The sequence below is a fragment of the Narcine bancroftii genome, chromosome 2, assembly GCF_036971445.1.
Source record: "Narcine bancroftii isolate sNarBan1 chromosome 2, sNarBan1.hap1, whole genome shotgun sequence".
Taxonomy (NCBI): domain Eukaryota; kingdom Metazoa; phylum Chordata; class Chondrichthyes; order Torpediniformes; family Narcinidae; genus Narcine; species Narcine bancroftii.
This window is the reverse complement of record NC_091470.1, coordinates 364,725,677-364,751,250: the sequence shown is the minus strand read 5'-3', so window position 1 is coordinate 364,751,250 and position 25,574 is coordinate 364,725,677. Positions and strand designations below refer to the sequence as shown.

Genomic DNA, 25,574 nt, shown 5'->3' with positions numbered 1-25,574 from the left:
ACATCCTGAAAAATACCCATCTCGGTTCCCTCCATCCAAACTTCATTATTGATTCCCTTCTGTATGAGTCCCAAGCCTTGTCATTATTTATCATATCTGTGGACCTTACCCTGGTGGCAATACTTCAACCATGTGGATCTGACCTTTCTGGAATTTCCTCCCTACAGTTCATCCCACACCATTCTTTTTCAAGAAGCCTTGTTAAATACATGTCCTTTTGACCAAGTATTCAGCCTTCGCTCCATTCCTTTATAGGATGACATCTGTTTTCCATATGCTTTCCTGTAACGTGCTGAGGGAGTTTTCTTTCAGATTAAAGGCATTGCACAACTCCAAGTCATTATTGCTGCAGTACGCTGCTGTGTTCATGTATGTGCGTGTTTGTGTTTGCATGTGCGTGTGTGTGAGAGGGAGAGAAAAACAACGAGCTTGCGTGCAATCCTGCAGTATGCGGGGAGTCACCACTCTTTCTGCTGAAAAGAGACCAGAAATGATTGCAAAAGGTGCATCAGATAGAACAACTGCATTGGACAAAGAAGGTGAGTGTTCACTGTCACAAGAAAAACAATGGAGCAAAAATCCACAGTGGAGGGTGATCCACCATTGGAAATAGGTTACGTTCATCGAGCGTTTTTAAATCAGTGAAATGTCCCAAAGCTTCTCAAAGAGGTGCTGTGGACTAAAATTAAAGGGCCACTTGATGGAATATTAACACACAGAACGCTAAAAGTTTGGTCAACAAAGTAGATGATAAAGGAGAGAGGCAGAAAAGGGTTCAGAGAGTTGTGAACTCATCCAGCGCCAATATTGGCATTCGTCTTCACTCCATTAGGTCCATTCCAAGATGCAGTGCCTCCCAAAAGCAGCCTCTATCCTCAAGGACCCCCGACCACCCAGGCTGTGCCCTCTTCTCACTGCTACCATCAGGAAGGAGGTACAGGAGCCTGAAGACGATCACCCAAAGCTACAAAAACAGCTTCTTCCTCTCCGCCATCAGATTTCTGGATGGATCACAAACCACAGACGCTACCTCACTTTTTTTTATTTTCTGTTGCTCAAATCTATTTATTTAAATACTGTATTTATGAAAATGCAATAGATAGCAATTCTAATGCACAATTCTGCTGCTGAAGATGACAAATTTTGTGGCATAAGTTCATGGCAATGAATCCTTTTTCTGAATTCCAAAGATTATGGGCATGGCACTTAAAGGTAATAGGAGCAGAGTGGAACTGCCTTGAATTGTTTAATGTGTTTGAAGATACAGTGGAAAAAAACTTTATTCAACTTTGTAAATTGGAGGAGCACAGGGGAGAGTTGGGGGGTGGGGGGCTGGAGGTGGTAACAGACGTGGGGAGCAGTCACACCATCGGTGAACTTGAAAACAAGCACTACATTTTTCAAAGCCGGGCATTCAAATGAATTCTAGAATTTTAGTTCAACCGCGACTCATCTGGAAGTGAAGGAGAAATCAGTGCTATCTTATGCAGCGAATCGGTGAGGTGGGGTGGGGGTGGGGGGGGGGGAGCCGAAGAAAAATCTGAGCTCTTGGGAATGTTGCTGTATAATTTTCCTTACCTCTGATTAACTTTGCCGTGCAATTCAGTGTTCCAGATTGAAATTGATCAACCTTTTGTTAAGAGAATGTGCTGTGGCACATTTCCAATTGTGCTGGTTGTCTGTGCAGAAATAATTACCTATCTCTTAGAACCGTAGTACACATCAGACCAGAAGCAGGCCCTTTGGCCCATGTGGTCCATTCAAAACTATGATTCTGCCTTGTTCCATTGACCTGCACTTAGACTATACCCTCCATCTCTGTACCTATCCAATTTTTTCTTCATGCAAAAGCGGCAGCTTGGTTTGCATAGTGGTAGCAAGACGCTACTGTAGCACCAGCAACCTGGGTTAGAATCCAGCACTGTTGGTAAGGAGTTTGTATGTTCTCTTCATGTCTGTGTGGGTTTACTCCAGTTTCCTCCCACATATGGGGTTGTAGGTTAATTTGGATGTAATTGGATGGTTTAAATGACTGGAATCAGCTTCTTCTTTCTTTGGCTTGGCTTCGCGGACGAAGATTTATGGAGACCGTGTGGTAAATAACATTTTAGAGGAAATTTAAAAAGTGAGCCCATGTTCCCCACTTCAGCTGGCAGCTTTTTTCACACTCTCACTGAGTGAAGAACTTCCCCCAAATGTTTGCTTTAAACCCTATACTTTTCATCCTCAAACCACGTTCTCTAGTTCTTGTCTCACCTAATCTCAATGGGAAAAGGAGGCATGCATTTAATCTTATCTATATCCATCATCATTTTGTAAATCTCTATCAAATCTCGCCTCATTCTCCGACTCTCCAAGGAGTAAAGTCCTATCCTATCCTATTTAACCAGCTCCAGGGAAATCTGAAATCATGTCCCGGCAACATCTTTGTCAATCTTCTCTGCGCTCTTTCAATCTTTCCTGCAGTTAGGTGACCAAACCTGTACTCAATACTCCAAATTTGGCCTCACCAATATCTTATCCAACTTCACCATAATATCCTAACTCCTCTGCTCGGCACTTTCATTCACGAAGGCCGATGTGCCAAAAGCTCCCTTTATGCAATCACCTTGTTAATTTTGGTTTCTGAAGAAGCCAATAGAGATAGTGCTGAAGTCAGATATTCTCACAATTTTTAAGAAGTAATCCTGAATAGCCAGGGCATCGAAGGTTATGGGGAGAAGGCCGGGAAGTGGGGCCAAGTGGGAAAATGCATCAGCTTATGACTAAGTGGCAGGGCAGACTTGATGGGCTGAATAGTTATTACTGTGGTCTTATGAAGAGATTTGTAACTGCAATTCAGGAGAATTTAAAATAGTATGGTGGAGGAGATAGGGGTGATAGAGCTCAGAGCAGTGGTATGGCACCTGAGAAGTTTGAGGCAAGTTCAGTAGACAGGGCAGGCAGGAACAGGACAGGGAGCACGGACGGTCCAACAGACACAACTTAAGCCTGAGCGGCAAGGTTGGTATAGTGGTTAGCGCAACGCCTTTACAGCGCCAACAATCAGGACCAGGGTTCAAATCCTGCGCTGTCTGTAAGGACTTTGTACGTTCTCCTCGTGGCTGTCTGTATTTTCCCTGGGGGCTCCGGTTTCCTCCCACCCTTCAAAATGGACTAGGGGTGTGGACTCATGTTACCGTGCTTTATGTCTAAAATTTCCATTTAAAATTTAAATTTTAGTGAGACAGATGAATTCAGAGCAGGAAGGTCCATGTGGGATTGAGGTACACTGGGCATTACAGGCACATCGATGAGGGATGGCGAGGTCTGACAGCTCATTGTTCCAGGAATCACATGCTACACGTATGATAGAGATGGAGGTCAGAGAGGAGGGGAATTTGTGGTTTTGATGAGGGAGGTTATGAAGGCAGTACCTTGGGAGGATATTGCTGGGGAATTGTCCAATGTGTGTCAGTGGGAAAAACTTAGAAATAAGGGTGATCACTTTGATGGGACTGTACTACAGGACCCCAATAATCGGCAGGAAATAGAAGGGCAAATATAAAAGGACATCGCATCCAGCTGGAAAAGTGATTAAGAGTTTTCATCATTACTCGTTGATGCACGATCAATTGTACAAAGACTGACGTTACTGGAACTGAAGGCTTTTATCAGCAAGAGATGGACAGCATCCCTTGTGTTACTTGCTAACAATGACCTGGATTCAAATTGGGGGGCAGGCTTGTGGCATGACAGCCAGGAGTCTCGAGTCGGCCAATTAGAGCAGGGTCAAACATAAAAGGTCATGCCATTTACACACACAATAATGGTTTCACCACATTTACCCCCTCTTTTTAAAAAGAACTCCTGGGGCTGTGTGTATGCTGTGCTCAGCCAACATCATAAATTCAGTCTGTCTGGCGATCTCCTTTGGCATTCTGACTGGTGCGTCCCCGTCTGGGGTCCATGGCAGTCTCCGTCGGCTCTAGCTGATCCATCTCAGTTGGACTGGCTGGGGTACTTGGTTGAGCAGGGGGATAGGTGTGTGTGGGCTGTTGGGTTGGCAGGGATGGTTGACGTAGGGAAATTAGTCCTTGGAGAGCTAGAGGGAGGCATACCCGTTGGGTGGTTGGGGGGTGGGGTCCAGATGTTCCTGGATTTATGTCAGGTCCTGGATAAATACTGTGTCCTAGCACCCATCCGGGAATGCCACCAAGGCATACTGTGTGTTTGTGTGGAGCAGCTGGACACTCTCCTCCAGAAGGTCAGTCCTTTGGGTCCTCAAGTGCCTGTGAAGTAGGACTGGCCTGGGGAACGTCAGCCAGGTAGATAAGGTGGTTCACAATGCTGATCTCCTGGGGAATATAAAGAGTCTTTCATGAGGTCTCTTTGGTGGCCATACACAGGAGGGACTGGATAGAATGAAGTGCTTCTGGGAGGACCTCGCCAGTGGGGTACAGGGAGCTCTTGGACTTTAAGACCAGTAGTACTGCCTTCCAGACCGTGCTGTTCTCCCGCTCCACCTGGCCATTCTCTTTGGGGTTATAGCTGGTGGTCCGACTAGAGGCGAATATTGATGCAGCTCGTCATTCATGAAGGATGAACCCCTATCACTGTGGACGTAGCAGGGGTATCCAAAAATGGTGAACAGATTGTTCAGAGCCTTTATAACGGTAGCTGCAGCATGTCTGGGCAGGGGGTGGCAAAGGGGAACCGCGAGTACTCATCGATGACGGTGATGAAGTACACGTTACGGTTCATGGAGGATGGGGCTCTTTTGAAGTTCATAAGTAGGTGTTGAAAAGGGTGAGTGGCCTTGATCAAGTATGACCAGTCAGGCTGGTAAAAACGCGGTTTGCACGCCGCGCAGACCTGGCTATTTTTCGTCATCAACCTGATGTCCTCGATGGAGTAGGGGAGGTTATGGGCTTTGATGAAATTTTAAAAAACGGGTGATCCCAGGGTGGCAGAGGCCGTCATGCACTTCCTGCAATCGGTCCATCTGCGCACTGGCACAAGTAACCTGAGAAAGGGCAACGGTGGGCTCATTGAGCTTTCCGGGTCGGTACAGTATGTCATAATTGTAGGTGGAGAGCTCAATCCTCCACCTCAGGATTTTATTGTTATTGATTTTACGCCACCGCTGATTGTTAAACATGAAGGCAACAGCCCGTTGGTCAGTCAGCAGGTAAAATGCTTATCAGCGAGATAATGTCTCCAGTGCCGTACTGCTTCAACGATAGCCCGGGCCTCTTCTTTGATGGAGGAGTGCCGGATCTTGGGGCCCTGGAGGGTGTGCAAAAAAAAAAAACCGCCACTGGCCTGCCCACCTGATTAAGTGTGGCGGCTGGGGTAAAGTCCGATACATCACTCTCCACCTGGAACGGGATGGATTCATCCACTGCGTGCCTCATGGCCTTTGCAATTTTGGCTTTGATCCGGTTGAATGCCTCGCTGGCTTCTGCCGACAGAAGGAAAACGGTGGCCTTGATGAGAGGTAGGGCCTTCTCTGAATAGCTGGGGACCCTCTGAGCGTAATAAGAGAAAAACCCTAGATACCTTTTCAGGGCCTTGAGGCAGTGGGGGAGTGGAAGTTCTATCGGGGGCGCATGTGGTCAGGATCAGATGCGGTTGGAGTCGGGGCTGATGACTCCATTCTCCACAATGCAGCCTAGTCTAGCCAGGTGATGTGTTCTGAAGACACACTTCCTTGTATTATACTTTAGTTTGAGTTGTTTCACGGTGTGAAGGAATTTTTGGAGGTTCCTATCGTGGTCGTGCTGGTCATGGCCACAGATGGTGACTTTGTCAAGGTATGGGAAAGTGCACCGCAACCCGTGTCATGCACCGTCTGATCCATCTATCTTTGAAAGACGGACACCCCATTCGTGACCCCAAAAGGGACTCTCAGGAAAAGGCGGTAGGTATACTGATGGTCTTCTGGGCAGATGGGGAGCTGGTGATAAGCAGACTTAAGGTCTATGATCAAGAACACCCTTTTTTGTGTGATGTGGTTCACCATGTCAGCTACGCGGGTCAAGGAGTATGCATTAGTCGGGTGAACCTGTTGATAGACTGGGAGTTATCTATGACCATCCAGTGTTTCTCCTCACTCTTCACCACCACTACCTGGACTCTCCAGGGACTCATACGCTGCTCTTTCACCCTCTCAGTGAAGAGGTGTCTCACCTCTGACTTAATAAATGCCCTGTCCCCGGCGCTGTATCACTGACTTTTAGTGGCAATGGGCTTATAGTCAGGAGTGAGGTTAGCGAAAATGGGCGGGGGGGTATCCGGAGCGTGGAGAGGCCGCATGTCGGATGTGGTGATTGGATTTGGGGCTGCTGGTCAGCCACGTGGGTTTAGGGCTGCTGGTCGGCGACGTGGTGGGGGTGGGGGTGGGGGGCAGGTGGGAGGTTTAAAAACTGCTTGTTACAGACCGTAAGGGGAGATTGGGGCCCGTCGTACTCCATGGTGACGTTATTCAAGTTGCATGGGAAGTATAATCCCAGTAGTATGGGTGCCCAGAGCTCTGGCAGTACTAGGAACCTAAAGCTCCGGTATACTGTGCCCTGGACAGTGTTACCATACGACAGCCATGCACTTTTGCAGAGTGGGATTGGGACGTTAGAGAGACACTGTGTTTTGCGGACTTCACCCCAAGGGAGTAGTGCTGTACAGTGTTTGGGTGAATGAAGCTCTCAGTGCTTCCCCTGTCAAATAGGCAAGCAGTGGGGTAGCCGTTTACCTGGAGGTCCATCATGGCCCTGGAGAGTTGATGTGGTCTGCATTGATTCAGGGTTACCGATGCCAATGTCAGCTCATTGTTCGAGGAGTTCTGTTGGGTGCTGGCAGTCCTGTAAAATGGCAGTCGAGATGGCGGCCCCCATGGTGCTCACACAGTCCTGTCATTTGACGGAAGAGAAGAGGGAGACGGTGGAAGTGACGTCATTGCAGTCGGTGATCTCTGTGGTGTGTGTGTGCATGGGCATCCCAGGTCCTCAGAAACGACTGCATCAAAGATGGTGGCCCAGCTCGCATGCGGCGCTGCTGGACTCTGGCGTTTTCTTAGACTTACAGACCTTCATGAAGTGTCCCTTCTTCCCGCAGTTGGAGCAGACGGCATCCTTGGCAGGGCATCATTTTCTGACAGTAGAAATAGCATGTCGGTGGTCGCTCATGGCAGTGGTGGTCAGCTCTGATGGGAGGGGGCTTGTGATCCCACCTCCCAAGATGGCGGCACCTGTGCTCCCCACGAGGCGGCTGTGTGCTCGCTGGAGATTGATTCAGCGCTGTGGATGGCTACTTCCAGAGTGTTCACCAGTTCGATGGTTTGAGGTAGATTCAGTTGTCTCTGTTCGAGTAGCCTTTGGCTCACGTAGTCGGAGCGGACTCCTGTTATACAGGTGTCTCTGATCAACAGCTGTGTGTGCTGTTCTGCACTCACAGTCTGGCAGTTGCAGTCCCTTGCAAGCTCCTGCAGGGCCCTGACAAAGTCACTGAAGATTTCCCTGTGCGAGTGGAGTACATGCCGTGGAGTACATGCCGTGCATAGACTTCGTTCACCTGTACCTTGTACTGGTCTTTCAGGGTGTCCATGGTGTCTCTGTACATCCGGTAGTCTCGGACCATCCAGTAGACCTGGTGCCCGATGTACGAAAATAGCAGATGAAGCTTGTCTTCGTCGTCCTGGATCGCAGCTGCAGAGGCTGTGAGGAACTTTTCAAAGCAGCGGCGCCAGAGTGCAAATTTGTCAGCTGCGTCAAGTTCTCTCGGGTCGATCTCAAGGTGATCCAACTTCAAGTATTTGTCCCCATTACGAGGAAAACAAAATCTCGCTAATAAAATTGATGTACGATCAGTTACACAGAGACTGAAGTTATTGGAACTGAAGGCTTTTATTAGCAAGAGATGGACAGCATCCCTTGTGTTGCTGGATCACACCGACCCGGGCTCGAACTGAGGGCAGGGCTGTGGCATGGCAGCCTTTAAGGGGAAGAAAGGGGAGGAGTCACAAGCTGACCAGTGAGAGCAGGGTCAAATAGAAAAGGTCATGTCATGTACATATACAATAGTGGTTTCACCACACTCATATTGACTGATACTTGCACGATGCTATGGGCTTAGATGAGAAAAAATATTCCAGGAAAAATTTCTCAAGCAACGTGTAACTGTCACTGTGAGAGAGGGCACAACACTGGACCTTGTCTTGGAAAATGAGGCAGGGCAAGTGACTGAAGTGCCCGAAGCACTTTGGGAACACTGTCCATCATTCTATCAGTTTTAAAAGTTATAGAAAAAGATAAGACTTTTCCTCAAGTTAATTTCCTGCATTGGGGTGAGGATAATTTTGATGGCATCACACTTGGACGGCACTTAGAGGTTAGTGCCATTCCTTTACAGTGCTTGCGATCGGAACCGGGGTTCGGATCCCATGCTGTCTATCGGGAGTTTGTATGTTCTTCCCATGTCTGTGTGGATTTCCTCCGGGTGCATCGGTTTCCTCCCACTGTTTGAAATGTATGGGGGTGTTGGTTAATTGGGTGGCACGGGCTTGTGGGCCGAAATGTCCTGTTATCGTTCTGTATGCCTAAAACATAATAAAACTAAATGTTGTTCTCTCAAAAGGTAATTGGGCAAGGATGTGTGCAGGTCCAGAATTATCATGGCAAAAAGGCAAAAAAAAAAGAGTTAGGAAAAGTTCAGAAACAGTATATTCCTGTTCGAACAAAGGACAACACTTTCAAACCGTGTGGGTGGCACTGTTAACGTAATAGCATAATGCTGTAACCAGTGCCGGCGACCCAGGTTCGAATCTGACGCTGTCTATAAGGAGTTTGTACGTTCTCCCTGTGTTTGCTTGGTTTCTTCCCAGCCTTCAAAATGTACAGGGGGTTATCGGTTAACTGGTGATTTGAGGGGACACGGGGTCGTGGGTCAGAAGGGCCTGTTACTGTGTCAAATTTAAATTAGTCAAAATTTAAATTTAAAATTAGGAAACCCTGGCTGATTAGGAATATTAAAGCTTTGGTTGCGAAAAAGGAGGAGTATATCGGGAATAGGCACCTCGATTCAATCCATTCCTTTCAGGGGTATGATGGATGTAAAACAACACAGAGAGAATAAAGAGGACATGAGATGGCTTTGGCAAATAAGGCGAAGGAGAATCTGAACAAATTCTATAAGTACATGAAGAGCAAAAGGGTAACTGGGGGAAAATAGGTCTCAAGGATCAATGTGGTTTTCTGTATGTGCAAATGGGTGAGGTGTTGAATGAATATTTTGGATCTGTATTTCGCATGGAAGTGATAGAATTCAGGGAGCAGAATAGTGATGTCAGAACGTATGCACATTACAAAAGAAGGGGTGCTTAAAAAGCACAAAAGATAGATAAATCTGTTGAGCCTGATCCTGCATCTTAGGAGATTGTGGGAAACTTGGAAAGAATTGCTGGGACCCAAGCAGAATTGCTTGTGTTATTGTTAACCATGTGTGAGAGATAATAGAATATAGGAAGTAAAGCAAGTATGAATGAAATAAGGAATACTAGACTAGACTAGAGGAAGTTAAGTGCTGAGTAGGGATGAATTCCGATAAGAGTGTGAGGAAGGGTTACACAAGTATAATAGAACAAGGGTCTTATATTATATTAGTAAGTCCTGGGGGTTGAGATGTGTGAATAAGGACAAAGGCAGTTTCATGAATAAGGACAATGACATGATGGGACCCAGACAGGATACCCCATGGTCTTTCAAGTTTACAGAAACTGCACATAGGCAGACAGAATTATCAAATGCCAAACCAATCCTTCTTTCTTTGGCTTGGCTTCGCGGACACGAAGATTTATGGAGGGGTAATGTCCACGTCAGCTGCAGGCTCATTTGTGGCTGACAAGTCTGATGTGGGACAGGCAGACACGGTTGCAGGGGAAAATTGGAGGGTTGGGGTTGGGTGTTGGGTTTTTCCTCTTTTGTCAGTGAGGTGGGCTCTGCGGTCTTCTTCAAAGGAGGTTGCTGCCCGCTGAACTGTGAGGCGCCAAGATGCATGGTTTGAGGCGATGTGAGGCCACTGGCGGTGGTCAATGTGGCAGGCACCAAGAGATTTCTTTAGGCAGTCCTTGTACCTCTTCTTTGGTGCACCTCTGTCTCGGTGGCCAGTGGAGAGCTCGCCATATAACACGATCTTGGGAAGGCGATGGTCCTCCATTCTGCAGACGTGACCTACCCAGCGCAGTTGGATCTTCAGCAGCGTGGATTCGATGCTGTCGGCCTCTGCCATCTTGAGTACTTCGATGTTGGTGATGAAGTCGCTCCAATGAATGTTGAGGATGGAGCAGAGACAACGCTGGTGGAAGCGTTCTAGGAGCCATAGGTAGAGGACCCATGATTCGGAGCCGAACAGGAGTGTGGGTATGACAACGGCTCTGTACACGCTAATCTTTGTGAGGTTTTTCAGTTGGTTGTTTTTCCAGACTCTTTTGTGTAGTCTTCCAAAGGCGCTATTTGCCTTGGCGAGTCTGTTGTCTATCTCGTTGTCGATCCTTGCATCTGATGAAATGGTGCAGCCGAGATAGGTAAACTGGTTGACCGTTTTGAGTTTTGTGTGCCCGATGGAGATGTGGGGGGGCTGGTAGTCATGGTGGGGAGCTGGCTGATGGAGGACCTCAGTTTTCTTCAGGCTGACTTCCAGGCCAAACATTGAATGTTAGGGGGGAAGGGTACCTCTACACTGAAATGAACTGAATAAAAGTTGGGTGAGCCCCAGTATGTGTGTGTATTCCCAGGGTAAGGGGAAGCACCCAACTTTGCATTGTTGTACAATAAATGTTCTTTGTTCTCAATTTTTGTCTCGAGCGAAATCTGTGAAGGTACTTCTGTTTCTCACACCATGTGTGTGGTACAGAAGTCTGGAGGGTGGCTAACATTGCGCTTTATTAAAAAGGGCTGCAAGAAAAGGGCAGGGAACTGCAGGCTGGCCAGCTTAACATCAGAGGTGAGAAAACCACTAGAGGGGATTCTGTCAGACATTCGGAAAGGCAAGGACAGCCAGCATGGCTTTGTGCATGGGAAGTTGTGTCAAACAAACTTTTTTGATGTGCTGACCAAGAGGATTTACTGGGATAAAGTTGTAATTGTTGATGACATGGATTTTAGCAAGGCCCTTGCCTAGACTGGAAGGTGAGATCACATTAGATACAAAATTAGTTTGGTGGTTGGACTCAGATGGTGGATTACTTTTCCATATTAGAGACCTGTGGCCAGTGGTTTGTCACAGGGGTTTGATGTTGGGTCCACTGTTGTTCGCCATCTATATTAATGATTTGGGTCAGCCTATGGCTGGGATGGCATGATAAATATTATTAAACCTAAACCTCTGCATTTAGTGTGATCAGTGAGACCTCCTGCACATCAGTGAGACCAGACATAATCATGATGCTTCACCTGAAACATGCTCTACCTCTGGGCTGAAGCTTGAACTCCTAGTTGCCGACCGTCTTCATTCCCTTCACCATCCCCAATAGACCTGTCGTCTTCGGCCTCATCCGTTTCCAAGGTGAGGCCAAAATTAAACTCGTGTTGCAATACATTGTATTCCTTACAGACAGCCTTAAACCCTTGGCAAGAGCATAATTTTTTTCATCTAATTTTACGCAACACAACCTCTATTTAATTCTGATGCTTCTATCTCTTCTCTAATTACTCCCTCTAACTTCCTCACCAGCCAGTGCTCTCTCCAGCTGTCTCTCCACTCTTCCCTCCTTCTGTCCAATACTCAGTCACTTTCTAGCCCCTCTTCAGCTTCTTTCATCTCTTGATCTTGTTGATAGCTCCCCTTCCCACTTTATCTCAGGAAAGGGTTCTGATCTGCAATAGTGATGAACCTTTTCTACCTGTGCATGTTTCCTGATTTGCTGAGTTTCACCAAGCATCTCCTTGTTTGCTCCAGGTTAATTCAACTTGGTGAATTCCAATATCCTGGCTGTGGGGTGAGATTCAAAATCAGGTCCTGGCTAGGTAGTCCTGGCCACTGGATATTAGTCCAGTGAATTAACTACCATTCCTCATGAGATAATTGTTTTGTATTGGGTACAGGATTTGGGATGTTATGGTGAAATTCAGAATTAGAATTTATCGTCACGAACAAGACATGAAATTCACTGTTTTGTGCCAGCATCACAGTACAAACATCCATATAAAAACCACCTTACAACAATAAATAAAAAATAGTGCATGAAAAGGCAAAGTGAGGCAGAGTCTTTGGTTCATTGATCATTCGGGAATCTGATGGCAGAAGCTGTCTTTGTGCCGCTGTGTGCTCATCTTTAGGCTTCTGTACCTTTTTCCCGATGGTAGCAGAGTGTAGGGGGAATGGCCTGGGTGGTAGGGGTCTCTTCAGACACCGCCTCATGTCGATGTCCTTGATGGAGTGAAGTCTGGTGCCCGTGATGTCACCGGCCGAGTTAACAACCTTCTAGAATTTTTTCTTGTCCTGAACATTGGCATCAATGTACCAGACAGTGATGCAACCAGCCCGAATACTCTCCACGGTCCACCTGTAGAAGTTTACGAGAGTCTTCGGTGACGTACCGAATCTCCTCAAACACCTCACAAAGTATAGCCATTGGCCGCCTTCCTCATGATTGCATCAACACGGAGGCTCCAGGACAGATCCTCAGAGATGTTGGCAACCAGGAATTTGAAATCCTTGTCAATCTCCCCTACTGAACCCTTGATGAGGACTGGATCATGTTCTCCTCCCTTCCTTCTGAAGTCCACAATCATCTCCTTAGTTTTGCTAACATTCAGCAGAAGGTTGTTGGTGTGACACCACTCAATGAGCTGACCTATCTCCCTCCTGTACGCTTCCTCTTTGCTATTTGTGATTCTGCCAACAACTGTGGTGTCATCGGCATATTTGTAGATAACATTGGAATTGTGCCTGGACACACAGTCATAGTGAAAAGAGCAGTGGGACAAGCACGCAACCTTGTGGTGCACCTGAATTGATAGTCGGTAAGGAGGAGATGTGGTTTCCATTTCTTACTGATTGTGGCCTTCTGATGAGAAAGCCAAGGATCCAGTTGCAGAGGTGGGTGCAGAGGCCCAGGGTTTGGAGCTTCTTGACCAGCACTGAGGGAATAATAGAAATTTATGAGACATTGGTGAGGCCACACTTGGAGTATTGTGGGCAGTTTTGATCACCTACCTGCTGGAAAGATAAAAATAAGAATGAAAGAATGCCGAGAATATCTACAAGGATGTTGTCCTGACTTGAGGAACCAAATTACATTGATAGACATTTGTCATCTCTAACAATGATAATGCGGCAAATTAGATCAGCAAATTTGCAGATGATACAAAAATTGGGGGTATTGTGGGCAGTGAAGAAGGTTTTTAAAGCTTGCAATGGGATCTGCAAAATGTGCGGAAAAAATCGCAGATGGAATTTAATGCAGACACGTGTGAAGCGTTGCATTTTGGAAGGACAGACGAAGGAAGGATCAAAAGGATAGGGCACCGAGGAGTAGAACAGAGGGATCTGGGAATACAGACTGAAAGTGGCTTCACAGGTAGATAAGGTTGCAAAGAGAGCTATTAGGATATTGGCCTTCATAAATCAAAGTTTTAAGTATAGCAGTTGGGTTGTTATAAAACATTGGTGAGGCCAAATTTGGAGTATTATGTGCAGTTTTGGTCACCTAACTACAGGAAAGATATCAGTAAGATTGAAAGAGTGCAGAGAAGATTAACTCGGATGTGGCTGGGATTTCAGGAACTGAGTGACAGGGAAAAGTTAAACTGGTTAGTACTTTATTCTCTGGAGCATAGAAGAATGAGGGGAGATTTGATGGATGTATATAAAATTATTTGGGGTATAGAGAGAGTAAATGCAAGCAGGCTTTTTCCACAGAGGTTAGGTGAGACAAGAAGACATGAGATAAGGGTGAAAGGTGAGATGTTTAGGGGGAACATTAGGGGGACTTCTTCACACAGAATGTGGTGAGAGTGTGGAATGAGCTGCCAGGTGAAGTGGTGAATGAGGGCTCAATTTTGACATTTAAGGAAAATTTGGATCAGCCCATGGATTGTTTGTTTATATTGCACAATATGTATTGTTTGTCCATATGTGTGAAATGTCTGATTCTGTGTCTGTATGTTTTGCACTGAAGACCAGAGAATACTGTTTCCTTGAGTTGTAGTTTTACAATCAGATGTCAAAAAGCGTGACTTGGATCTGGAGGGCAATGATTTGCAGGTCAATGCTATTAGGGCAGAATAATAGTTTGGCACAGACTAGATGAGCCGAACGGCCTACTTCAGTGCTGTAGTGTTCGACGGTTCCATGGTTTGTCAACAACTCAACTTGAACCATCTTTAACCAAGGAAGAGAAAATGGTAAAACGAGTCATTGCTTTGTGTAAAGTCAGGTTGACTGTCAGCGCATCATCAGGTACCCACTGGTACCTGTCAGAAAATTCATAACCACAACTAATGTTAATTTTGATCAATCTTTTTAAATTATATAAGCTCTTTAATCGATTAACCTGGTCTGTATAACTGACCAGCTTATCAACTCTTCTATTTACCATATCTTAACATCAGAACATAAAGTCTTGTTCTAAACTAAACAATATCATTCTTGTAATTGGATCAACTGAGGGAACAAGTGAAACATTCTTAGTTTATAGAACGTTAAACACATCTTGAAATATTTATGAAATAAAGGATTTTATAAACAGAATCCTTTTTGTACAGTTGCAATTGGGATTTTGCAAATTAAACAAAAGACCCTAATGGTATGAAATGTATGCAGTGATAATTTCAGGCGTATATGTTTGGAAATTGAAGTGTACCCTCTTGTGATGTGCCGAACATATGTTGTGAATAGAGCTAATGTCCACCTAGATCTCCAAAGAATTTTTACAGAGTTAGACAATATGTTAAAAGCAGTACTGAGGCATTTTACACTTGAACCACTGAAATGGGACCAGTGTGGTTTCTGTCCAGAGCTGCATGCAGAATTGGCAGCTGCTGTGACACTGCCATGTTGATTCCATTGAAATAGGTCAGTACCTTGGCAGCTCAGTACAGCAGTGTAAAGTTGATGGAAAATATTCGGGTCAAGGGCTCGTGCCCCATGTCTGTAAGGAGTTTGTACGTTCTCCATGTGTCTGCATGGGTTTCCTCCAGGTGCTCTGGTTTGTTACTGTGGTGCATGTCTAATTTTTAAAAAAATATCAAACTGTCTGAAAAATACCTAAGGACTTGGTGTGGGCCTATCTGTGGGCCCTCCTTCCACAATGAATTGTGATCAACTTCAGTAGAGGCTCAAAGCCTTTGTGAGATTCAGGCAGATTAAAGAGCTACAACTGTTGTGGGCAGCTAGCTCACAATAGATTTATAGACTTAAAAGGTTGCGTTCATCAAATTACTTCAGGCCAACTGGTCATTGAAAGATTAAGTGGGGAGATACAGACCACTTCACATACTTTTTCTTGGACTCATTTTGTTGTTTAAGTTTGCAACATTACACCTGGCAGAGTGAGGATAATTCTCTCTAACTCTAAGATACATACAGTTATATAAATTAGAAGACCAGGAACACAATGACAGCGTATAGTGTGATCAAGGAAATGAAGGCAGCAGCATGAGAGCACCGTTGTGGTGTTCATTTTGGAGCCTGATTGCTGTGGAGAAGAAACTGTCTTTCTCTCTGTTCTGTCTAGTTTTGACAAAGGAGTATGGACTTTTACAACTGGTCGAGGATTTACAGGGAGCAGAAGGGCATGATGTTGTGCCTACCTGCAAGCCTGGCACCAGAATGTCCTTTGAGTGATCACATCCGTATGTACCCAGGCCGATGTCCAACTATTCAACTCAGCAACTTTTATGAGCTTTATCTCATTGGTTCAAAATAACTCTTGATTTACTCATTGAAAATGGGCAGAAAAAGGTCTGATTTCTTGGCAATGCACTCCAATGTGGAGGGGAAAACTCATTGAACCCTATCAAATACTGAAAGGACAGGAGAGACTGGCTATGGATAGGATGTTTCCTATGGTGAGGGAGTCTGGTGGTGACACAAAATATCCCCCTTTGAACATAGTTGAGGAGGAATTTCTTGACCCAGAGGATAGCGAATCTATGGAATTTGTTGTGTTGAGGCCAAGTCATTGGGTATATTTAAGACAGATGTACATAATTTTATTTTTAAAAAATGTATACATACAGCATAGTAACAGGCCTTTCTGGCCCATTAGCCTGTGCTGCCCCAAATGCACCCAATTAACCTACAACACCTGTATATTTTTGAAGGGTTGGAGGAAATTGGAGCACCTGGAGGAAGCCCATCTACAAATGGGGAGAACATACAAACTCCTGACAGACAGGCCAGATTGAAACCTGGGTCACTGGTGCTGTTATAGCATTGTGCTGCCCGCTACTCTTAACCTTTCTTGATTTGCAAGGGAATCAAGGGTTTGGGGGAGAAGGCAGGAGTATGGAGTTGAAAAGGAAATCAGCCATGATGGAATGGTGGGGCAAACTCAATGGACCGAATAGCCTATGTCTTATGGTCACTTCCTCAATTTGTTATCCTATCTCCAACATGAGGATATGTAAGCTGATTGTCTCCTTTACAAACTCTGTTAAATGTTTGGAGAGAAATACAATGCTCATTGGTTTCTTCCATCATAGGAGAGCGATGAATTTGGGAATATTGCGAGACCCAGGATCTGAAGTTGAAGACAGGCAATATCAGATAGACCTCCGATCCATTACCATTGGAACAGCTCTGTGGGACCAGCTGAAGCCTGCAAAGGAAGTTAGCAAAGGAGGACTTTGCACAGAAAATGAAAGGAATTATCAAAATCCAGCTTTGGAATGGAATATGGCCAGCAGGTAAGTGTGTCTTCTAGCATTTGTAAGGTGTTGCTTGAACCTGGTTTAATTTATCCCAATCAAAGTTTACACTCCCTTCACCAAAAGTATACTTTGGATCTGACCAAAAATGAAGTATTCCCAACTATTTCTTGGCCTCGCACAAACTCCTGGTGGAACTCGACAGATCAAGGTCAGTAGGGGAGAAAAGAATCGTAGACATTTCAGGCCAGAGCCCCTCATCAAGACTGAAACTCTTCATTTCCACCCGAGGCCTTGACCATTCAATTTCTCCAAACTTGTGCCGTTTGACCCCCTTATTATGTGTTACTCCAGATTCCAGTATCTGCAGACTCTCTTGCATCTTCTTTAGGTATTTAATCAGGTACATGGGTGTGCCAAAGCAGGCAAATAGAACTCGCCTGGGTAACCAACTTGGTCGGCATGGACAAGTCTTGTTGAAGGGCCTGTTTATGGGCTTAGAGCTCAAATACTGTATCCATTAGTAGAAACCCTCATAAACGCTCATCCTTGCGAAACAGCCATTACGTCTGATTTGATTGGTCAAATCACTAAAATCTTATTTTCGAGTAAAGCACGAAAGTCTACAGACACTATGATTTAAGTAAAAACAAAATGCTGGAGAAACTCAGCAGGTTAAAAAGTGCACTTTATACAGCAAAGATAAAGATGCATCACCAACATTTCAGGCTTGAGCCCTTCCTTCATCAAGGTGGGAACAAAATGCAGGCAGGCGCCCGAACAATACTACATCTAATGCTAACAGATTTGGTTCTCATTCAAATTTCATGCACCCTTTGTTTAATTCCACGCAAAGCATTGACAACTTCCCAAAGTTATCGGCTGCATTGCAAGGTTTGAGGACATGCTTGAACTTTAATTCCTGTCAATCACACACAGGAGCCACCTGTGAACCCAGCTTAATGCTTCCCTCACTCTGATGTCAAACAGGAGAAGCTGATTGCTTCCATTGTTTTAAATTGCAGCAGATGGGGCCTTTAAAATTGCATTGTAAAATGGATTTTGCGTTTTTAGTTTTACTACACACAGCCTTTACTCTCAATCTTTGGACTGGACAAAATGTCAATAAATATCCATGGTTATAAGATTTACCTTTGGGCCTTTTTTTGGGGTGGTGGGGGGGGGAAGTTAAGTTGTTAGAGTTCATCGTTCAGTGACTGCCATCAAATTAAAGTTCATCCGAGAATGTTATGTGTGAGGAGTCAGCTGTAAGCATTTGTAATTGTATATATTCTGGATATGTAGTTTAAAAAAACAAACCACAGGTGGTGGTCTCTGAAGGGTGGCTGATCAAACGCTGGAGGTTAGAAGGTGCCTTCCACTCATCACTCACTGTTTACCTTTCGGAAAAGATTAGAAGATGGATTGCAACCCTGTTCCAGCAATTTCGACACAGGAAGTGCATTACCAAGATAAAACCCAATGTAAATGAGTTCTATTTTGACAATACGAGGAGGAAGCCATGAATGGTGATGGTCATGGCTTGTAAATTAATACATTAACATGAGTGCACTACATCGAAATCAATTCTGGCCCCACAGCTGTATGGGAACAGGCTATTGCTGTGCTTTTAAGTGCATCTTTTAGTCAAAGGTCTGACAGATACATTGACTATTCTCATTCAAATCTTATTACTCCCCATGTGCCACATATTCATCAGTTCCAGGGCAAATATGCGGCATGGTCAGAATGTTGCATTAGGACCTATCATGGGTATATTATCGTGAGGAAATATTAGTCTTTGAAGGATGTTATTTAGTAACCCCTTTTACCCAGAAGTGGAAGTGAGTGTTTATCTTTAAAACTGACATGTTTGCACAGAGTTGAAGTACGAAGGGATTGACTGACCATTGTGTGATCATGAGACCGACCTTCAACTCTTGTGAATAGGTGCAAATGAATTCTGTATCTGGAATGCATTGCCAGGGTGGTGATGGAGGCTGTAACAATAGGAACATTCAAAAGGTGCAGGATAAGAATAGAAGGTTGTAGGTGTGAGGTAGGGAAGGATTAGATTATTGTGGAGGTTCACATAGGTTGGCACAACATCGTGGGCTGAAGGGTCTCAACTGTCCTGTAATGTTCTGTGTAACCCTCGAACTGACATTTTAATGAAGACATTTTCAGACTGCTGAATAAGTAATACAGCACAACTGCTTTTCCGAAATGGTTGGGACCGGGCCTACTTCGGATGAACAATTTTTTCAGAGAACTGGTCATTTTTTTAAAAACAGCCCAGTAGCAACAACAAATCAGTTGTAACAGTGTTGAAACAACAACAAACAACTTCCTGTAGATAGCCATCCGGGTTCCTCTGAGCACCGATACTTTTCAGTCTGGAAGTATTTAAAGTAGATAATTTAATATTTTTCTGTAATGTTTTTGTCCATTTACTGGGCTTCTCTCCACATCCCTCTGAGTCCTCTGCGTCCTCACTCCACAGTTACTCCCAAAACAGATTAACCCTGTATTGAATGTGCCCAGAAGTATTGAACTGCACGTTTCACAAACATTTCTAGGACTGATTCCACCTGCATTGAATTCGCCCATCGTTATTGAATGAAGATCTACCGGGACCAATGCCTGAAGAGGGCGCACAAATTCAGCTAACCGGTGCGGACTCGAAAGGCCAACATGGCCTGTTTCCGCTCCGTAAATGGTTATATGGTTAATGTTTAATTCTCACAAGAAAAACCAACCTGAACAAAATAAGTCATTCAGCTTTGAAAATTTTCAGATAAATAAGGATTTCTGATATGTTTGGAGCCGAGCAGTTGTCACTTCTGTGTCCAAAAAAATTTCAGATAAATGAGGGTTTAGGATAATCCGAATTCGGATAATCAGATTTATACTGTACTTCACCTGTATTATAGCAGAAACAAAATTAATTCAAATAGTAATAAATAAACTTGACTGAATTAAAGTTTAAGTTTTGAACGCTAATTGTTACTCCATTAGATAAACGTAATGCACAGCAAACCTCCGGCTGTGAAATTGCCCACGTACTTTCCCTACTGCCTCTAATCAGGGTGATTAACCTCTGGCCTGGCAATACCACAATTTTATAATTCCCATCCGTCTTTTTCAGAAGCTGCCATGCCCTAATGCCAGGGGGAAATGCAGAACGCCACCGAAATTGCAAACCTAAAATAAAAACAAAAGATGACACGTTCAGCATGTCAGACAGCATCTATGGAGGGAGTTAATAAGAACACAGAAATACTGGAGGAACTCAGCAGCATCCATAGGAGAAAGAGATATATAACTGATGTTTCGGGCCTGAGCCCGTCTTCAAGCTAGGCTGCAAGAACTAATGAGTACCTCCAGCATTTCTGTGTTTTTATGACCATCACAGCATCTGCAGACGTTCGTGTTTAACTCTGGAGGGAGATACCGAGTTAACACTTCAAGTCACTGGCATTTCTTCAAAACTGGGAACATTTCCAGGAACTTCACTAAGATTTAAGATTAGTAGGAAGCTCAAGTTCAGACATTTAAATTGATTTGTCGCATTATACCTAGTACAGTTCTTCTGCGTACAATCAAACAGGGTATCTCGAACATTCATAGAGCCTCGTAATTTACAGAGTGTAAAATTAAAATGAAAGAAAGATCAATTAATCCCACAGGAGGGCAATATGGGGTTCATTCAGGACCCTGATAGCTGCAGGGTAAGCATTGTCTTTAAGCCTATTGGTGCATGCTTATAGCCTCTTAAGCTTTCTTTCCAGTGGGATGATGGAAGTGTCCAGGGCGTTACGAGCCCTTGAATATGCTGGCTGTCTTTCCTCGGCAGTGGGAGATGCAGATGGAGTCCATGGAGGGGAGTCCATGCTTAATGTTCTGAGCTGCGCTCACAGCCCACTGCAGATTCTTCCAATCTTAAGCAGAGCAGCTCCCGCCCCACGTTGTGATGCTTAGCAAGTCTGCTTTCAATGGCCTGGAATGAGAGCAGAGAGCAAAAAAAGGTCTTTGATAGGGTGGAATTCAGAGGGGATTAAATGGCAGAAAGTATGATGGCTGTAGGAAAATGAAATGGGCAGAGAAGCAAGGGCCAGGTCAAGTGAATCTGTCAATGGGAATAAAAGAACCATTATTCACAATTGCCATCATAACAGGAGGCGATGATTATTTAGCAGAAACTATTGAACTCAATTCTCTTTGGAAAGCTGTAAAACGCCTTTCTGGAGCTTGAAGTTTCAGTGGAACAACGGCGGAAGGCCAAGTACATGAGGTCAGAGTTAGTGGGGTGGAGAAGTAAATTGAGTAGTTGTTTTTAGTTTGTGGGGGACATTATCAAGGGTCCACAAAATCCAAATATATTGATTCCCCTCATCTGCTTGATATATCCTCAAAGATCTCCAGTAGATTAGTCAAACATGATTTCCGTTTCCTACCACCAGGCTTACTTGGCTGAATTACATTATTGACCAAGCATCCTGCTACTGCATGTGTTATGGTCACCTCTTTCCCTTCCCACATGGAGACCAATCCTTCCCCACCTTGGGCAGATTGCTATCCAGTGCCACCATGCTGGTAAGTACATGCATTATCTCCCCTAATGCAACTCCACCCTGTCCTATGAATGTGGTTATTCAACTCCTGCCTTGAATTCAGGACCTGGGATGCCATGTTGAAGTTGTATATGGCATTGGTGAGGCCAAATTTGGAATATTGTATGCTGTTTTGGTCGCCAAATTATAGAAAGGATATGAACAGAATAGAGAGAGTGCAGAGGAGATTTTCAAGAATGTTGCCTGGGTTTCAGGGTTTGAGTTACAGGGAAAGGTTGAGCAAGCTGGGACTTTATACCCTGGAGCATAGAAGATTGAGGGGTGATTTGATAGAGGTGTTTAAAAATAGGAGGAGGACAGATAGAGTCAATGTGGACAAGCTTTTACATTGAGAGTGGGGGAGATTCAAACATGGATTGAGATTGAAGGAGAAAACGTTTAGGGGAAACATGAAGGGGATTTCTTCACTCAGAGGGTGGGTGGTGGGAGTGTAGAATGAGCTTCCAGCCAAAGTGGTAGATGTAGGTTCAATTTTAATATTTAAGGAAAAGTTAGCTAGGTATATGTGGAGGGTTATGGGCTGAATGCATGTCAATGGGACTAGGTGGGAAAAGGTATTTGGCATGGACCTGAAGGGCCTCAGCATGGACTAGAAGGGCCGAACTGGCCTGTTCACCACAGGAGCAGAGGACTGAATTGCATGTTTCCAAGTGTAGGACTTGGATGCAGTGGGGCAGAAGCCAAAATGGTTTTAATTTCCCATCACGTCTGCCACTTAAGTAAACCCGTCATGGTGCTCTGGAGCTTGTGGACAGTTATCTCATTGTCTGCCCCATGAATATATTTGTAATGCAGTCAAGAGTTGGAATGAAATATGTTCGCCATCATCCAGCACATTTGATATCATAGTGACCTAAGTGAGTTCTAGCATATGCAAAAGTTTGTGAAATTTCAACTTGGGCAACTAAGCTTAATGCAACAAATTGGAAATTATTATTTAGCATTTTAAAATTTAGATTTAAATTAATGAAAAAAAACAATTTAGACATACAGCACGTAACAGGCTCTTTCGGCCCCTAGAGCCTGTGCCGCCCCAATACACCCAATTGATGTACAACTCCCATGTGTTCTGGTAGGTGGGAGGAAACCGGAGTGCCCGAAAAAAGCCAACACAGACACGGGGAGAACGTTCATACTCCTTACAGGCAGCGCCAGATTTGAACCTCGGTCACTGGCACTGGAACAGTGTTGTACTAACTGCTACGCTAATCGTGTCGTTAGAAACTGATGAACATTTCCATACAGTTGCAATATTTCATAATCATATGGGAGCTGCCAATGTTTAGAATTACAGTTAGGAGAATTGATTCCTAAATGTGGAAAGGATCTCTCTTTCTGTACTTCAATTTCTGTCTCTCACTCTATACTACAATTGCTCTCTCTGTCTCTCTGTACTGCAATTACTCTCTTCCTTTGGATCAAGCCAAAGCTCTATCTTATCAAGCAAGCTAAATAATGGCGCATGCTGGAAATCTAAAATAAAAACAGAGCACATTGGAAATGCTCAGCTGGACAGGCCACATCTACAGAAAGGGAAACAAGATTAATGCTTCAGATCTGAGAACTTTTGTTGGTTTGTTGGTCACACCAGCTGAATGATTTTATCAATTTTCTGTTTGTATTAATCTCTGCAAAAATTCCTAGGATATTTGTCCTGATGCTTCAACCAATATTTATTCCACAATCAACACCTTACATAGTTATTTAACTGACAGCCTTTTGTAGGTTATTTTCTCTGCCAGTGAGAGTATGAATCTCTCGAACTCTGTCTCAAGGGATTGTGCAGAACACAACAATGGAGATATTAAGGAGGAGGTAGATTGGATAGTGTTAGGGCTATGGGGAACTGACACACAGGAGGACTTGAGGCTTGCCAGTTTAATTCCACACCACATTCCCACACTGACATATCTGTCCATGGCCTCCTGCACTGCCAAACCTTTAAGTTGGAGGAACGACACCTAATATTCCGTCTGGGTGCTCTTCAACCAATCGGCATTATCATCGTCATCTTCAGTGACTGCTCGGCCCCTTCCATTTCTCTCTCTCTTTCTTTCACCCACTGTCTCCCCACCCGCTTCCCTCCTCTCAGAGAGCTACACCCTCCCTCTATGACTTCCCAGCTCTTTTCTCCCCTCCCATCCATATCCAACCACGACTTCTTGCCTATGCTCCTTCCCCTGTCCCCTTCCCTCTCTCCCCACCCCACCATTTTATTTAGGTGCCTGTCTGCTCATACCTTGACGAAGGGCCTAGAAATGAAACGTTGGTTTCCTATAGATGCTGTGTGATCTGCTGAACTTTTGAGTGTTGCACCACAATCACAGCATCTGCATACTTTCCTGATTAACTCACTAAATAGCTGAGAATGTGAGAAAGATCAGTTGGCCTACTCTCGTATCATTGAAGCTGTAATGACACTTTAGAGAATTCTGCGTTAGCTATGCAGCATTTTAACCATATAACAGTTTATGGCATGGAAACAGACCATCTCGGCCCTTCAAGTCCTCGCCAGTTCACTTGAACAACTCCGCTAGATCCCCCCACCTATTCTCCGCCCATAACCCTCCAACCTCCTCCTATCCATGTATATATCCAACCTCCTCTTAAATTAAAGAATTAACTCTGCCTCAACTATTTCTTCCGGAAGATTATTCCATTCAGCCACCACTCTCTGGGTGAAGAATGTTTCTCCTAAAATTTTGCCCCCTTACCCTCAACTTGTGTCCTCTTGTTTCAACCTCCCCTACTCTCAGGGGGAAGAGTCTACTTGCAACTAGTCTATCTATTCCCTTCATAATTTTAAACTCCTCTATCAAATCCCCTCTCAACCATCTACGTTCCAATGAATAAAGTCCTAACCTCTTCAATCTTTCTCTGTACTCTAGGTATTTTAAGCCAGGCAACATCCTTGTAAATCTTCTCTGCACCCTCTCCACCTTATCTATATACTTCCTATAATTTGGAAACCAGAACAGAGCACAATACTCCAAACCTGGCCTCACCAATGCCTTAAACAGTCACAGCATCACTTCCCAGCTCCTGTTCTCTATGTTATGACTTATGAAGGTTAACATACCAAATGCCTTCTTAACCACCCTAGCCAAACCATAGAACTTTGAACGCATTTTTACATGGTTCTCCATAAGATCAGAACCATCCTTCGAGAGCACTGGTGCACCTCAGGGCTATGTGCTCAGCCCTTTCCTGTTCATGCTACTGACCTAAACTGCATCACCAGATCCACCTCCAACAGTGTAATCAAGTTTGCAGATGTTGCAACAGGAACTGGCCTCATCAGCAATGAAGATGAGTCGCATTGCAGAGAAGAGGTGAAAAATCTCGTGATATGGTGCAAGACTAACAATCTGAGTCTCAGTGTGGACAAGATAAAGGAGATGATCGAGGACTTCAGGACTTCACATCACAACTCTTTAGTGGAGAGAGTGGAAAGCATCAAGTTCCTCAGAGTTTACTTAACTGGTGGCCTATCGTGAACCCTCAACATCTCTTCATTTATCAAGAAGGTGCAACAGCGACTTCACTCTCTGTGAAGACTGAAGTGGGCAAATCTACTGGCCACCATCACATCTATAGGAGCTCTATTAAGAGCATCCAGGCCGGCTGCATCACAGCGCGGTATGGTTACTGCAGAGAAATGGATCAGAGATCCAATCCACAGGACCATAAGAGTGGCAAAGAGGATCACTGGAGTCTCCCTCCACCCCCCCCCTCACCCCTTTGACGTGATCTATCAGGGTCGTTGTTTGAAGAGGCTGCGCAAAATCATTGAGCATCCCTTCCACCCTGCATGCAGCACCTTTCAGTTTCTCCCATCAGAGAAGAGATGCAGGGGTGTCAATCACTAGACTGGGGAACAGCTTCTTCCCACGGGCAGTGAGAACGCTGAACGACCAAAGGAACTGCTCACACTAGCCATCCAGGACTCTCATATTCATGAAACAATATCTAATTATTTGTATCTATGTACAGTTGTTCTTATGTATTGTCTGTCTGTATGTAAGTTTTATCTGATTGTGCATCGACATACCTTGTGCCAACAACCGGAGAACCCTGTTTCATCAGGTTGCACTTG

General features: G+C 44.6%; 1 protein-coding gene across 7 annotated transcripts in view; it reads left to right on the top strand.

The window, feature by feature from the left end:
* The window catches only part of LOC138755825 (intermembrane lipid transfer protein VPS13B-like), a 1,263,706-nt gene that overhangs the window by 937,911 nt on the left and 300,221 nt on the right, over positions 1-25,574 (top strand). For all 7 annotated transcript variants that reach the window (XR_011352575.1, XM_069922506.1, XM_069922508.1 and 4 more), the window contains one exon: positions 16,680-16,883. Coding sequence is in view for 6 of the 7 variants with exons in the window: in XM_069922506.1 (XP_069778607.1) it covers positions 16,680-16,883 (204 nt within the window). In the remaining variant the exon portion in view is untranslated. The remainder of the gene's footprint in view (positions 1-16,679; positions 16,884-25,574) is intronic.